General features: G+C 57.2%; 1 protein-coding gene across 50 annotated transcripts in view; it reads right to left on the minus strand.

The window, feature by feature from the left end:
• The window catches only part of ABLIM2 (actin binding LIM protein family member 2), a 191492-nt gene that overhangs the window by 63036 nt on the left and 112227 nt on the right, over nt 1–16229 (minus strand). For 30 of the 50 annotated variants that reach the window (XR_013533216.1, XR_013533215.1, XR_013533214.1 and 27 more), the window contains 3 exons: nt 12355–12432; nt 4501–4647; nt 128–160 (listed from right to left, as the gene is read on the minus strand). Coding sequence is in view for 46 of the 50 variants with exons in the window: in XM_078367636.1 (XP_078223762.1) it covers nt 128–160; nt 4501–4647; nt 12355–12432 (258 nt within the window). In the remaining 4 variants the exon portion in view is untranslated. The remainder of the gene's footprint in view (nt 1–127; nt 161–4500; nt 4648–12354; nt 12433–16229) is intronic. The other 20 variants (XR_013533217.1, XM_078367633.1, XM_078367632.1 and 17 more) reach the window with 1 other exon arrangement.

Raw genomic sequence — 16229 nt, forward strand, 5'->3', positions numbered from 1 at the left:
GGTGCCCCACGCCACGAGGGCCGTGGCCCTGGGTCCCACGGTCACAGGGGTGTGGCTGGGTGGTTATGTTTATAACCTGGGCGGCAGCGCCACGACAAGCAGGGGCAGGCAAGAGAGTGGTGGTTACCTCGGTCGGCGTTGGCGAGAGCAACTGAGGGGACTGTGGACACAACACACAAAGTGGCCATTAGTGCCGGCGCCAGGCAGAGAGGGAGGAGGGCAGTGCCGTGACCGGCAGGCAACACAGAGCCCCAACCCTCCAGACAGGAAAAGAACCCTACCCTGAGAGACACAAGCCAGGATTCTGGAACCTTCTCTTTGCAGAAACATGGTTAATTCCACCCAGAGAAAGAGGCCCCCGGGGAACTGATCTCATGCCCATGAGCCCAGAGCTTGTCTCCCCCTGGCCACCCCCATGTCCCACTGCTCTCCCACAAAGACCTATTTTCCCAGAAGGAAGAGACTGGCTCAGGGCACGGGCAGCAACACCCTATGAGCTCTTGACCTCGGTTTCCTCTGGACAAGACAGAAAAGGGGCTCAACAGAGACAGTAGGTGACAGGAGCCTTTGGGTTGCAGCTGCCTCTGCTGTGGGGGCCCCAGGGCCCTGGACAGCAGGCTGACCTGTCCTCCAAGGCCAGCACCCCATCTACTACCATCTGCATTAATGATTAGTGAGGGGCAGGGAGGTGGGAGGTGGGAGGGAGGTGCACCTCATGAGGGCATCCAGAAAAGGCACGGCCCTCATGAGGTGGGCAAGCACTGGGACAGAGAATGCTGTTCCCACAGAGAGCAGGGAGGTGCTGCATTTACAGAAACCATGGTTATTATGGCGAAATAACTCGACGGCCTCTGGGAGGCTGCCACAGGACGTGGGAAGCCAAAGGCTGTGGGTGAAACGATGGAATCGAGGGAGGCACCCTCAGGCTGCTCCTGGCCATGGGCAGAGGAAGCTCGGTGTGGACACACCTGACCCAGGTGCCTGCCCCATCCACCTGCCGAGGCAGGCCCCACGGGGTCGCACTTTACAGCTCAGAGAAGAAGCTCACACACAGGTGCCAGTGTTTAGCAGAGCAGGGAGGCCAACCCAGGTGTCCCCAGAGGGAGAGGGTGACTCTGGAGCCACAGCCCCTCCCTTCCTGCCGCTCCTCTGTCCTCTGGGGACAGGTCCTGCGGTGGGATCATCCATGGTTCGTAGATGTCCTGCCATTTGAGGGGGCGCAGCCCCAGAGAGGCTGAAAGAAACCTCCATGACACAGCTAAGGGCCGGCATCCACCTTGCGGCTGGAAGCTGAGTCCTGGTCACACCATGGTACCTGGGAGCGGGGTGGAGGGTATGACAGCCCACGCCCACACATCACCTCTGCACGTGGCCCTTCACAGCCACAGAGCCCTTCCGCAGGGACGCATACACCCAAGCCAGGAAGGAGTGTGCCCGATGTCGCAAGGCTGCCAAGAGGTGGAGCAGGATTGCGATGCCAGTCCTCTAGGCTTGAACTGCATGTCAGAGAGAGCGCCAGGACGCGCTAGGAGAACAGCCAGCATGTCCTGTGGTCTTTGGGAGAAGGAAGCACTGGATTTGGGTCTCAGCCCTATGGCCAAGTTGCGAGTCCTCACAGACTCTCTTCCAGTGTCTGGTCTACGTGCAGACCAGATGTTGGACAATAAAGTCCACACCCAGCCTGGGAGTGTGGTAGGTGGGTACAAGTGGGTACAGGGAGGTGGGTGCAGGTGGGTGCAGAAAGGTAAGTGCAGGTATGTGGGTGCAGGTGGGTGGGTGTAGCTGGGTGCAGGTGGTGGGTGTAGGTGGGTGCAGGTAGGTGGGTGCATGTGGTGAGTATAGATGGGTGCAGGTGGTGGGTGTAGGTGGGTACAGGTAGGTGGGTGCAGGTGGGTGGGTGTAGGTGGGTGCAGGTGGTGGGTGTAGGTGGGTACAGGTAGGTAGATACAGGTAGGTGGGTGCAGGTGGGTGGGTGCAGGTGGGTGCAGGCAGGTGGGTGCAGGTGGGTGGGTGTAGGTGGGTACAAGCAGGTGGGTGCAGGTGGTGGGTGTAGGTGGGTACAGGTAGGTGAGTGCAGGTGGGTGGGTGTAGGTGGGTAAAGGCAGGTGGGTGCAGGTGGTAGGTATAGGTGGGTGCAGGTGGTGGATGTAGGTGGGTGCAGGTAGATGGGTGTAGGTGGTGGGTACAGGTAGGTGGGTACAGGTGGTGGGTGTAGGTGGGTGCAGGTGATGGATATAGGTGGGTACAGGTAAGTGGGTGCAGGTGGTGGGTACAGGTAGGTAGGTGCAGGTGGTGGGTGTAGGTGGGTGCCAGTGGTGGGTGTAGGTGGGTGCAGGTGGGTGTGGGTGGTGGGTGTAGGTGGGTGTAGGTGGGTACAGGTAGGTGGTATAGGTGGGCACAGGTAGGTGGGTGCAGTTGGTGGTCGTAGGTGGGTGTAGATGAGTGCAGGTGGGTGTAGGTGGGTGCAGGTGGTGGTGTAGGTGAGTGCAGGTAGGTGGGTACAAGTGGTGGATGTAGGTGGGTGCAGGTGGTAGGTGTAGGTGGGTACAGGTAGGTGGGTGTAGGTGGGTATAGGTAGGTGGGTGCAGGTGGTGGGTGTAGGTGGGTGTAGGTGGGTGCAGGTGGGTACAGGTAGATGGGTGCAGGTGGTGGGTGTAGATTAGTACAGGTAGGTGGGTGCAGGTGGTGGGTGTAGGTGGCTGCAGGTGGTGGGTGCAGGTAGGTGGGTGCAGGTGGGTGCAGGTGGTGGGTGTAGGTGGGTGCAGGTGGGTACAGGTAGGTGGGTGCAGGTGGTGGGTGCAGGTGGGTAGAGGTAGGTGGGTGGGGTGGGTGTAGGTGGGTACAAGTGGGGACAGGTAGGTGGGTGCAGGTGGTGGGTGCAGGTGGTGGGTGTAGGTGGGTACAGGTAGGTGGGTGCAGGTGGGTGGGTGTAGGTGGGTGCAGGTGGTGGGTGTAGGTGGGTACAAGTGGGGACAGGTAGGTGGGTTCAGGTGGTGGGTGCAGGTGGGTGCAGGTGGTGGGTGTAGGTGGGTACAGGTAGGTGGGTGCAGGTGGGTGGGTGTAGGTGGGTGCAGGTGGTGGGTGTAGGTGGGTACAAGTGGGTGCAGGTGGTGGGTGCAGGTGGGTGCAGGTGGTGGGTGTAGGTGGGTACAGGTAGGTGGGTGCAGGTGGGTGGGTGTAGGTGGGTGCAGGTGGTGGGTGTAGGTGGGTACAGGTAGGTGGGTGCAGGTGGTGGGTGTAGGTGGGTGCAGGTGGTGGGTGTAGGTGGGTACAAGTGGGTAGAGGTAGGTGGGTGCAGGTGGGTGCAGATAGGTAAGTGCAGGTATGTGGGTACAGGTGGTTGCGGGTCGGGATGGCCTCCCTCAGCTCCCTGGTTGGTCCCTCTCAGTGTCAGTGGGATGTCACCCACATCCTTAAATTCCCGTGATGCACAGGGGCAGAAGCAAGTCTGGAGGGCACCTGCTGGCCCTGTGCTTGTCTCACCTCCCTGCACCAGCCCTTGAACTCGGCAGGTGCCCCCAGCAGCCATGGCTTCCTCACCCCACATCATCCACACTGGACATGATGCCCTGGAGACTCAACTCTTGCTTCCTAAGAGGACCTTGTTGAAGTCTCTAAATGAGAAGGCCTAAGGGAAATGTGTTTGAAAGCACTGGGCTTCCCCACCCCGGGGAGCACCCCATCCCTGGCGGCACACATGCCAAGAGCACACACGCTCTGGCCAACAGCCTGGCAATGCCTCCTCCTACCCGGGGCAGCCACAGTCCTGTTGAAACCTCAGAACTGCAAGGGGAAAAGCAAAAACCAACAATACATTCCACAGGAAACGGACAGCGCAGCTCTGAATACGAAGCCTCCAGGCCAGGCGCGGTTGTTCACGCCTGTAATCCCAGAATGTTGGGAGGCCAAGGCGGGCCGATCATGAGGTCAGGAGTTCAAGACTAGCCTGACCAACATGGTGAAACCCCATCTCTAAATAAATAAATAAATAAACAAATTTTTTTAAAAAAGAGAGAGTAAGAAACCTCCGAGGAGTAAGGAACACTGTCCGCAGGCGTGCCCGGAAACGAACAATCTGTGGTTCAACCAGGTCAGTCACATTGGCTCATGAGTTCATGGGGCAGAGAAGCACGGGGCAGAGCCTTGGCAGGGAGGCTGCCGCGTGGTCCAGTGTTCTACTGAGGAAAGGCATCTCATGCTTTAGAAAAATAATCTAATGCTTAAGAAAATGAGATTTTCACTGAGTTGCTATCATCTTTCCTACAAGCCAGCATGCTTCCTACTTTCTGCTTCATTTAAGGAGGATCCCAGGCTCACTCTTCAGCGACGGCAGCTTTGGGCCCCAGGGACTTGGGCAGTACCTGAATCGGACATGAGTGTGGCTATCTGGTGGATGTGAAGAGGCTTAGCGTGTGGGTGCGTGGGGAAGGTGAAAGTGGGCTCTGGCCCCATGGGACACGTGCGAGGGAGGATGCCCTGCCATGCAGGCAGGGTCCATACCTCGCCATAGCTCTGCCTGTCCCCTGCAGAGTGGCTGATGTAGGGCGAGTAGGAGATCATGTCCGGACGGTCGATGTCATAGATGGCCTTACTTTTAGGAAGGGCTGCCAAGTCCCTGTAGTCCAGGATCTCACCACCAAGCTTGGCCTGAGCGGGGAAAGAGAAGTGGGGATGGACAGTCAGACCTGCATCCCAGAGGGCAGTGCCCCCAAAGCCAGATGCACCCCAGAGGGCAGCACCCCCAAAGCCAGATGCATCCCACCGGACAGTGACCCCAAAGCCAGGGGGCAGCTGCACCAGCAGCCATGAGGAGGGTGCTAAAGTCGCAGTGCTTCCGGCAGAATCCGAGCTCACCCGCAGCTCCTGTATAGATGAAATGGGGACGGGGTCAAAAGCACAGGGGACTCCAGAGCAGGCAGGCTTGGGTCCTGAGGCCCAGCCACAAAAGGGCCACGAGGCCAGTTTCCTTCTGTACAAAGTGAGGGAAATGATTGCACAGGAAGGCTCTGGGGTCAAGGAGGCCAAGCCTGTGATGTGCCTGGCATGGGGCCTGGCAGACAGTCAGACTCAGTCCATGGCCTAAATAGGCACACATGCATACACACACACACACACACACACTGCACGCATATACACACACAGGTAAACACAAGCATCCCTTACTACTCACATGGGATTGGTTTCCAGATCTTCCTCAAAGCCCCAAATCCTCAAATGCTCAGGTTGTTCATAAAATTATGTGGTATTTACCTGTAACCTGTGCACATCCCCCCGTTTGCAGAGAATCATCTGGGCTGTTTGCAGCGCCTAACACAGTGTGAGTCTGGGTAGATGGATGTTACCCTGTGTTATTTCACTTGCGCTATTTTTAATTGTTGTTTTGCTATTTTTATTGTTTTCTAAGAATATTTTCAATCTGAGGTTGGTTGAATCTGCAGATGTGGAACCCATGGATACATACCTACACATACTGTGCATGCACAGACACACACATGCACACACTACACACAGGTACATGTACTGCCCCACACAGAGAACGTGCCTGACACTGCGGAGGAACAGACACTCCCTCACATCCAGCCCACTCCCACATACCAGCACACACATGTCCACACCCACACACGACGTGTTCACACATGCAATCCCTCCCCAGGCCCGTGGCTCACTCACACACTTCCAGCACACCCCACACACAGCACACACACCTGCACAGCCAGACTCACCCACAACATGCATACACAACTGCCCACAGGCACTTGCACACAATCACCCCACCACACCAAGCAAGTTACATTCCCCGCCCCCCATGCCCACACGCACTCACACCATTCACATGCACCCTCCATCAGCAAAGCACCTGGCATTTGACAGGCCAGCTGGGACACACACTCGGCGGGGTGGGGACCGTCTGTCTGGCCCTCAGAGGTGCTCCTGCGCTTGAGAGCCCCTGTGTCTGCCCAGGGCAGGTCCAGCTGCGCGTGCCGCTCACTGCTCTGAGTCTGCCCAGGCTTCCCTGCGGTGGCCCTGTGCACCATGCATGTGTTCTCGCCCTGCCTGTGTTCTCCCTGGCTCTGGGCTCCCCCGGAGCTGCCTGGGGCATTTTCCAGCTGCAAGTGGCTCTGGTGGAGATCCCTGTGCTGCATCTTGATTCTGCCTCTGACTCCTCCAGGCCTCCTGCCAGGCTTCCTCTCCATGCACCCTCTGCAGCAACGGACACGACGCGCTCTCTACCCCGAGACATGCACTGAGCTGAGTCCTCCATTATCCACTCACAAAACACAATGATGCCATGGAGGGACACTCACAGCAGCTCCTTTTCACAATTCAGAAGCCAGAACCCAGGGAGGCTGGGTAACTTGGTCAGAGTCACACAGCCAGAAGGGAGTAGGGCAGGACATGAACCTGGCTGTCTGACGCCAGAGCCCACGCTCCCCACCACAGCCCTCCCCTTTCCAGGCCTCACTGCCAGGGGACCGCCTCTCAGGCCCAGATGCACCCCAGTGTTCTCAGCTCACACCCTCTGGGAGCTCCCTCCTGGGCTGGAGAATGTAAGCCTCCCTTATGGCCCCTAAACTTGGCCTTCCTGTTCCCGGCAGCTTTACCTAATGCAACTCCTCCCCATGTCCCCAAGTGTGCTAGGTTCGGCCCCCTGCTCCAGCTTTCCTGTATTCTTCGGGGTCTACTGGCCCCCAGCCTACCTCCTCCATGAAGTATTCCCTGATCACCAGGCTTGAGGGCTCTCCCAAGACATAGGGTCTCGGGGTGAACCCTGCCATTTTCGATGTGCATGAAGAGAATGAAGTTCCACCATCTGAGGCCCCTGGCTGCCCTTTGGAGCCCGGGGCAGCGTTCAGAAGACCTGAGATCCGATCCCCAGCTGGCCATTTGTAATGAGGAGATCTGATCCTGCAGGATTTCAGCAGCTCCCCTCTGCCTCAGGATCTGCCGCTGGTTTCCCCGCTTATCCATGGCACTTGGCACTCAAGGCCTTACAGCTCCCAGTCACCCACAGCCTGGGGGCTTTGTGCCTGCTGTTCCCTCTCTGGGACGTGCCCTTTCCACGCCTCTTCCCCAGGTTCCTCCTCTGGTCCTTCCAGACACAGTGGAGGCCCCTCCCCCAGGTTCCTTCCCCAGTCCCCGCCCACTCTGGGTTAGTGTTGACTCGTCCCTCATCCCCCAAGACTGTGGCTCCTGGAGGCCTAGGATTCATCACTGAGTCCCTTGCCCAGCTTGACAGTGGGGTTGTGAACTGAATGAAAGCCAATCAAGCATTTGCAAAAGTCAGGTGAATTCTCAGCCGGATGCCTGGAGAGGTGTGTTTTGCACCCTCCTTTTCCCACCTCCGCCCCCTCCCAGCAGTGATGATGGAAGCATTCACCGGTCCAGCCCCACAGTATAGGAGTCAGCGGGGCAACGAGGCCGCCTTGCCCTTGGTTAGTTCCCTGCCTTCCTCAGGCTTCCCTGAACCTCCTGGCCCTCACAGTAGGGGTCAGAGAGGGCAGCCTGCAGGACACCAACAGCCTCTGCCCGACCCCCCAGACAGGCCGCTAAGCGGCCTTGCAGATCCACTTTCTCCCATGCCAAGTGACAACGGGCTGCCCACTCTAACTGGCGGAAGGCTCCTGGAGTGTGTGTAAAGGGTTTCTCCTCTTTGCTTTCTTCCCTCCCACACTCCATCCAGCATGATACATAATAATATGGCCACATATGACATTATCATTACCACATTATCCAGTCAATAACACAGAATGGAAGAATGCTGCTTTCATACTACGCACGATTGCCATGTTGAAATAAAGGCTACAACATTATGTCCAGTGTGACCCCATGTTACCCAAGTGACCCACACACAGACGGGAGACCTGAAGGGTGCCCATGGCATCAGCAGGCCACGGTGGCTGGCAGGACACAAATGCTTCAATGTCCTCTGCTCTGCTGATTACTTTTTTTAAAAAATAAATACGGATTGCTTTTGTAATCAAGAGCAGTAAAATAGGTTATGTCCAAAAGCCCCATGATTTATGGAGTGTCTACTGTGTGCACATTTTTTCCTGGAAACTAATTTGAACAAGGCCTAGCCCCTGCCCACCATGCCCTCAAGGGCCACGGAGGAGATGCAGTCGCTCAGGGGATTCCGGTCCATTCCTGTGCACGTGAATGGCATGGGGAGCCGGTCTCCTCCTGACAGTGAAGGAAGGGGATGCTGCATTTGACAACCACCCACAGCAGGCGGGGCTAGGTGGCTGCAACCTGCATACACCCCCGATGGGGTGTGGAATGGCCCCTTCCTGAGGCCACAGAGGTGCCCAGCACAGAGCAAGGGGCTAGGCGCACCGTAGGCTGACACCAGACACCAGCAGACGTGAGATGAAAAGCAGGGCAGGTCGGGTACAATGGCTCACACCTGTAATCCCGGCACTTTGGGAGGCCGAGGCAGGCGGATCACCTGAGGCCAGGAGTTGGGAGACCAGCCTGGCCAATATAGTGAGACCCTGTCTTTACTAAAAATACAGAAGTTAGCCAGGCACAGTGGCGTGTACCTGTAACCCCAGCAACTTGGGAGGCTGAGGCAGGAGAATCGCTTCAACCTGGGAGGCAGATGTTGCAGTGAGCTGAGATCGTGCCACTGCACTCCAGCCTGGGCGACAGAGAGAGACTGGGTCTCAAAAAAAAAAAAAAAGAAAAGAAAAGAAAAGAAAGAAAAGCAGGGCAGAACCCTGAGATCAGGAGGCTTGCCACCAATCTTGGACATGCCCACTGCGTGTGGCACCAACCTCGAGGTAGCAGGGAGAGTGGGGCTGCTCTGGCGTCTGGCCTGTCTGCCCCTGGGAGGGCCGGGGTGCAGCCAAGCTGGGTGCTGACCATGGTGCTAAGAGCACATGTCAGAGTTGGGAGCATGTGTCCTCAGACGGTGGCTCCACCACTTAGAGCCTGTGTCACACAAGCACGTCAGCGCATCTCTCGGAGTGGCTTCTGCGGCATGAGCACGGTGATGGAGGGTCCTGGAAAGCTCCGAGGCCAGGAGGAGGCAGCGTGGCATTCCACAGATTCTCTCGTGTCAAACTAAGAGCCGGGACATTGGATTAGTTTGTGGGAGGGCTGTTTAAAACCGGAGTGTGTGCACGCCTACTTGGCCAAGCAGGAAGCGCATCAAAGCTGAGACAGTGCATCAGGCTGCATTCGACCAAGTGCACACCCCGCTGGTGCAGAAATTCTTCACCCACCAACATCCTGCCCCCTCCCTTGGCAGGCGTGCCCTGAAACCCGCACTTGGGTCTGCCCCGATCTCTCCTGTGGAAGGGAACCCCTTCCCCTACCAGAACATGGATGCTGCCTGGCCTGATCACAGCTGGGTCCTCAGGGCTCCACAGGGAGCTCATGCTCTCCCATGCTTGTAATTGCCTGATGGGAGACGAAAGGACCCACCACGGCTGTTGACAGCACTGAGCAGTGGGGTCTCCTGGAAAAAACTCAAGCCTTGGGGTCATGGAGACCTGGGCTCAAAGCCCCGCTCTGCCGCTGACTGTGCACGGCCTTGAAAGGGAGACCGTGACAACAGAGGCCGCTGTCACTGCTTGCTGCATGCACACAGTCACTACCACCCTGAGGCCCTGGCAGATGCCAGTTTGTTTAAAAAAGAATGAGCTCATATTTAATGGGCATTTACACTGTGCCACGCAGGTTCCAGTAACAGCAGCAACGGCTACCGTGAAGATCACTTGCAGATGCAAGGCCAGATGCTGAGTGCTTTACCAACACTGGGGCTCAGGAAGCAATACCCCAAAGTATGGAGCCATGGTGTGCTGAGGACTTCGACCTAATGGAGGGTGGAGGGCCTCCGAAGCAGGTCCTCTGACCACCTCCTGACCTCCTGTCTCTCACCCTCTTCCTCCCCGTGCCCCTGAAGTGAGCCATAGAAACCGGAGTTCCCCTTCTCCAAGGCGGGTCATAGAAACTAGAACCTCCTCCCGAAAGCCAGTCATGAAGCCACATCAGTCTAACCATCCCTCACTCTGTGCATGACCTGGCCATGGACACATTCTCTGACCTAGCTTGGCTGGAAATGCGTCCTAAGACCCCCTGCCCTATACCTGGAGGAGGGAGGGCTGCCCATCGGGGCCAAGAAGCATCTGAGCGGACTGACCTGCTGTTCCCCCCCTCCGCCCCAACTCTGTTCCCATCAGATCACACACCTTCTGTCCAATCATTTTTCTACGTGGTGGGCCAGTCTTCATCCAGTCTAAGCATAAAAATGAGCAGTGCTAGCCAGGCACAGTGACTCATACCTGTAATCCCAGCACTTTGGGAGGCCGAGGCAGGCAGATTGCTTGAGGCCAGGAGTTCAAGACCAGCCCGGGCAACATAAAAATAGCTCATCTCAACAAAAAATACAAAAATGAGCCAGGTGTGATGGCATGTGCCTGTAGTCCCAGCTACTCAGGAGGCTGAGGTGGGAGGATTGCCTGAGCCCAGGGAGGTTGAGGCTCACTGGCCATGATCTCACCACTGCACTCCAGCCTGGGCGACAAACCGAGAGCTTGTCTCAAAAACAAAATTAAAAAGGACAGTCCTGCCTGGGTCTTTGGGCCTTCATTTCTGAAGGCTCCTGTGTCACCTAAAACTTTGATGAAATAAATCTGTCATGTTTTTCTCTTGTTTGCTTGCCTCTTGCTATGGGAGCGTCGGCTGTGACCCTTTCAGTGGGTAAGGAAACAGGTCATACCTGTGTGTCCCTACACACACATTATCTCATTCACATGGCAACTGTCATAATCATTATTCATGAAGATGGTGAGGGTACTATGGGCTGAACTGTGTCTCCCCAAATGCCTATGTCGGTAAAGTCTAACCCCAGGACCTCAGAATGGGTATGTGGAGACAGGCCTCGGAGAGGTAATGAAGTTAGGATGAGGCCAATAGGGTGGGTCCCATCCAATCTGCCTGGTGTCCTTACGGGAAGAAATCAGGACCCAGACACACACAGGGAGAGGATTGCCGCCTGCAGGCCAGGGACGGGGAGACCAACCCTGCCGACTCCTTGATCCTCGGTTTCCAGGCTCTGGAATTTTGAGACAATTTATTTCTGTTGTTGAAACCCCCAGGAGGCTGATGCAGATGATGGACACGGAAATGACAGCAAGCGCCTCTCATGTCCTTCTTCTGGGCAGGCGCTGTGCTCACAGCCCAGGCAGTGCCTCAGTGAGCCCTGAATCAAAGGTGCCTGGGGGTCTCCACAGCTCACTGAGGCCCTCCCTGAGGCTCCAGGCAGGTGGCACCTCACCCAGGGCATGAAGCCAACCAGGTGCCTTTGTGTACCCGCCTAAGCTTCGGAGTGCACGTCCCGAGGGCCACAGCGCCACTCGCCCTCCAGGCCAATGTCATGGTAATGAGGTCTCAGTCAAGGTTAAGGTCAGGAAGGACCCCTCGTCCAATCCCTAAGAGAGATGAGGCCGGAAAAGAATGCAGCAGAGAGCTGACCCAGACCCCGCTGAGGCGAGGGAACCCAGGTCCTGGCCTGGCAGGGACAGGGAGGGGAGAAGGGGCTTGTCCCAGGTCACCAGCTGTTCCAGTGCTGGGTTCTGGTGCAGGGGCACCTACACGGCGGTCCTGGGCGGCCCCCACCACTGCATAAGCCCCCCTCACCTGGCGGCTGGGGGCCTCTCCTAGATAAGGAATTCTGCCATTTATACAAGCAATGCCAACAAATGACAGTCACATTCAGCTCCCATCTCGAATCCCATCACTCAGAGATTTCTGGTGACAACTTGTTAAAACGTTTCCAATCATTTTCATATTTGTATGTGTGCGTACGAGTGTGCGAGGCACAGACATACACATGCAGACACAGACACACACATACACATGACACACACACTCTCTCTCTCCGACGAAAATGGAATCACATAATTTACATCACCCTTAACTGGCTTCTGGGGACTTGTTGGGAGTGTGTGTGTTGACACGCACAGCTCTGCGCCATTACTTGCGAAACCTGCAGGGTCCCGCCTGGGTGCCTGGCAAGCCCTGCTTGTCACCCATTGATGTGATGTGTCTGCACCACTATAAACGACAGCTGTGTACACACCAGCATGTGCTCTTGTCATCAGATAGTTGTGGATCGGTTCCCAGGGAACTGTCAGGTCAAACAAACACGTCTGTGCTCCAGGTTTAGAGTCAAACTCATAAAGTCTGTACCAACCTCTGCCCCAAAGCAGGGACGAGAGCACCGCCGTCCCTCAGGCCCCAGACCGCAGTTCTCGGGGAACTCTCAGGGGCTGGCTCAGCCACGGCCATGTGGCCCCCCTTCTCTCTCCACTCTCCCACCGCCATCCCCATAAAAGGGCCCCAACTTACATAAATCACACGGCTCGGAGACCCTGAGGTGCTGGAAGCAGGGACAGAAATGATGCTTTCTGAGGAAGTTCTGGTTTCCTAAGAAAGGAGAGAGGAAGAGACTGAGGCAGGTACCCATGCTCGGGGCCTCCAGAGGCGACTGTCAGAAGCCCCAGTCCAGCAGCCATGCTGGTGCACAAGGGTGTCTGTTTAAAGTCGGGGTTGAAGGAATTCTTAGAATAAACACAGGCTTGGATGAATGACTGAAAAGCTGGCATCAGACAGATGCAGGGGCCACACAGGACCAGCGTGACACGCAGGCTAAGCCATTCTGCAAGCTCTGGGTATGCTCAGAGGTGTCATTTTCCACCAGGACTATGGGGACTTGCTGTGGCTTTGTCTACCAGCCCAGGTTTCTGGGAACGTGGGATCGTCTTGGTCACCCTAGAAACCCTCTCTAGCTTGGCCCCCAGCTCTGTCCTCTATGCCCTCTGACCTTCCCATGTCCCCCCAGGCCTTTCTCGGCTCCAAGAGCACCTGTTCCCACCTGATATGCAACTTAGCAATGGCCCTTCGGAGGTCCCTGCTGACTCTCCACTGCACCTCTGGGCTGGTCCTGGTCTCTGCTGCCATCTCACCTGGGATCTGTGTTCTCCTGCATGCGCACTGCTGCCTGGGGCCACTCCTGGGCCCTCCTCCCTCCCAGACCACACCGGCTGTGCCCCCTGGGCTGATGATTTTCATGACTGTCCCACCTCTCTCCATACCTCAGCCCCTTCCAGGCCTGCAGACACAGTCCTTCTGTGGTCCCCACAGCCCTGGCTGCACCTGCTGTCCCTCCCCACCTGCAGGGCAGGGCCCTCTCTTGGTTCAGCCCTTACTCCTGGGCCACCTGTCTTCCCCACGCCTCTGATCTGCACAGAGGCCTCCTCAGGCCTCAGGAGCCAAGAACTCAGCCCTCACTCTCCCCTCAGCCCCCACATCCTCTGCAGCATCGACAGTTTCCCACCCTGACCACAGCCCCCACGGCAGCCCCCTCCTCTCTCATTTTCTGAACAGATCCTTTTCTTGCCACCCCCCAACAATCCTGTCCCGCCCATCTCAGGGTCCATCTGTGCAGCGGTGCCCGCAGCCCAGGAGGCACCATGGCGGATGAGCCGATCTATGCTAACATTTGTAGGTGGGATCCTGACCCCCAGAACCTCAGAATGCGAGTGTATCTGGAGACAGGTTTTTAAAGAGGTCACTAAGGTGGGCCCTAATCCATTGTGCCTGGGGTTTCTATGAGCAGAGGAGATCAGAACACACGCACAGAGGGTGGCCTCGTGGAGGCACAGGGAGAAGGCAGCATCTATGAGCCAGGGAGGGCGAGACCAACCCCAGCTGGCACCGTGATCTTGGTCTTTTAGGCTCCAGAGCTGTGAGAACGTCGGTTTCTGCTGTGCAAGCTGCCTGGGCCAGGGGCCTTTGTCAGGGAAGCCCCAGCTGCCTGACTCAGGTTGGGCATCGTGCAGGGACCGGCATGGGTGACAGCCAACACCTCCTACACTCCTCAGTGCACGCCAGAGAGGATGGGTAACATCAGCTCTGGATGTGGGGCCACACACAGCAGCAGGAGAACAACTCTGAGGCATGTGGGTGGCGCCTGGGCAACCCTGATTGCTAACGTGATTCTGCATCTAGACAGAAAGGAGAAGAGGGAGTGGGCATGACACTCCACCACCTGCCCACTGCCTCTGCACGCGCCCCCGCTCATAGGCCTGGGTCCTCTCCATGTCCCATGCCCCCTCACATCCTAAGCTGGGCAGCTGCTGCCACCACGCCTCCATCTCTCCTCCTCCTCCTCTTTCTCCTCCTCCTGTCTCCTCCTCCTTCTCCTCCTCCTCCTCCTGTCTCCTCCTCCTTCTCCTCCTCCTCCTCCTGTCTCCTCCTCCTGTCTCCTCCTCCTTCTCCTCCTCCTCCTCTTCCTTCTCCTTCTCCTCCTCCTCCTCTCCTTCTCCTCCTCCTCTCCTTCTCCTCCTCCTTCTCCGCCTCCTCCTTCTCCTCCGCCTCATCTTCCTTCTCTTCCTCCTCCTCCGCTTCCTCCTCCATCTCCTCGTCCTCCTCCTCCTTCTCCTCCTCCTCCTTCTCCTCCTGCTTCTCCTCCTCCTCCTCGTCCTCCTCCTCCTTCTCCTCATCCTCCTCCAGGCCTGCCCAGCTTCCTTGGGTCTCCCTCAGCCCTAGTGCTACATACCAGATGGGCAGCAACTCTGGGGTCTGTCTGTACCCTGGGACCAGATTTCTGGAGGATGGCAGGGGCTGGGTCCTCAGTGATGCCCAGGATGGCCCCACACCACCTGCTGTTTGCAAAGTGGACAGTTAGCTCTGAGGTATGTGACACAGAGTGTGCTGTGCCCGCTGTTTCTGGGTCAGGTCGAATGTTTGACAGGACAACATGACGGCAGCATCCTTTTTATATTAATGCATTAAACACCCTTTCAGTCTCAGCGTCATTCTCCAGCCCCAGCAACACCTCCCTGAAGGGGCTTCTCGTTTCTGAGGGTTAGATCAGGGATGAGGCTCGTGAGGTGCTTAGCACTGAAAAATTCTCCCCACTATTATTTCAGCTCAAGGTGGGCTCAGGAGATGACCTTGACAGGGAAGCCTCTTCTTTGCAAAGCAGATGAACGTTGGGTGTTTTAGAAGAACGTTCCCTTAAGCTAAGCATGCCAACAGCAGCACAAGAATGTCTCCAGGCTCCGACTGTGCCTTGGTATGGACGGGAGGAAGGGAGTGTTGGCTAGGGTTTGCTCTCTGCATGTCTGAGGGGCTCTGGGCAGGGCAGCCAGGTCACTATCCTCACTCCCCTCTCTGGGCTTAGTTCCCAGCTCTGTGACGGGAGGAGAGGAGTCAGAAGGGCGCTGGGTAGGCCTGATTTTCCCCAGTGGTAGGAGGCTGGGGCTTTTTCTGGCTTTTTCCCCACCAGATGCCAATCGCACAGAGGTGCTTGGCAATGGAACTCAATACCCATGCGTTCTCCCGGCCCCCGGTACAAGTGGCTTGTTTAGACCCACAGAGATGGAAGGGCTGGGAGCTCGCTCACTTTGCTCCAATCCCCACTGGTTTTGGCCAGCCCCAGGGAGGCGGTTGTCCTTCTATGGCCACTGGGGAGGCCTGTCATTAAGGTCACACGGTCTGACCCCTCTCATCTCCATGTGAAAGCAGAGAGGCTGAGGCTCATAGAGGGCTAGTGACTTGCTCCAGGTCACACAGCTGGGAGGAGGCACAGCGGGACTCCAATGCCAAGCCTTGCTCTACCGCCCTTGGCCACTGCTGAGAACTGCCAGGACGTTCTGGCTCCCATTCAGCCAGAACAGCCCTGCATTTGGCCTCAAGACTGTTTCCTCCTTCCTCAATGGCCCCTGCAATCTCCAGCTTCCTCCTGGCTCCCACCCATAGTAGCCACCACTCAGGCCTCACTCAACTTTTTCAAAGGAAACCTGCCAGGGGCAGCACCTGGAAACCCACAGCCCACGCGACCAGCCTGGCCGGCCTAGGCCTCCTCCACCAGTCACCCAGCCCCTGGCCAGGGCAGGGCCCCTCTGCGCTGAGCTGTCCGTGCAGCAACCTTCACTGTTCTTGGGGCTTATCTTGGGCTACTCACAGGCACAGGGCCACCACCTTCCCACCCCAGGCTCCTGAAACCCACATGCAGTCCCCTGAAGATCACTGGCTCCTCAGACAGAGGACCAGAGCCAGAACCAGAATGGACCGTAAGCCGCAGCCCCAGGAAGCTGTCTGTGACCAGGGGCAGCTGGGCCTGGGCCCCTCTTAGCCACGGCACCTCTGAGCACCCTGAACAGCAGAGCCTGCCCCTCTGCCAGACAGGGGGCTCTTTGACGGCAGGGACCCTCAGG

This window comes from Callithrix jacchus, chromosome 3 (genome assembly GCF_049354715.1).
Source record: "Callithrix jacchus isolate 240 chromosome 3, calJac240_pri, whole genome shotgun sequence".
Classification (NCBI taxonomy): Eukaryota; Metazoa; Chordata; class Mammalia; order Primates; family Cebidae; genus Callithrix; species Callithrix jacchus.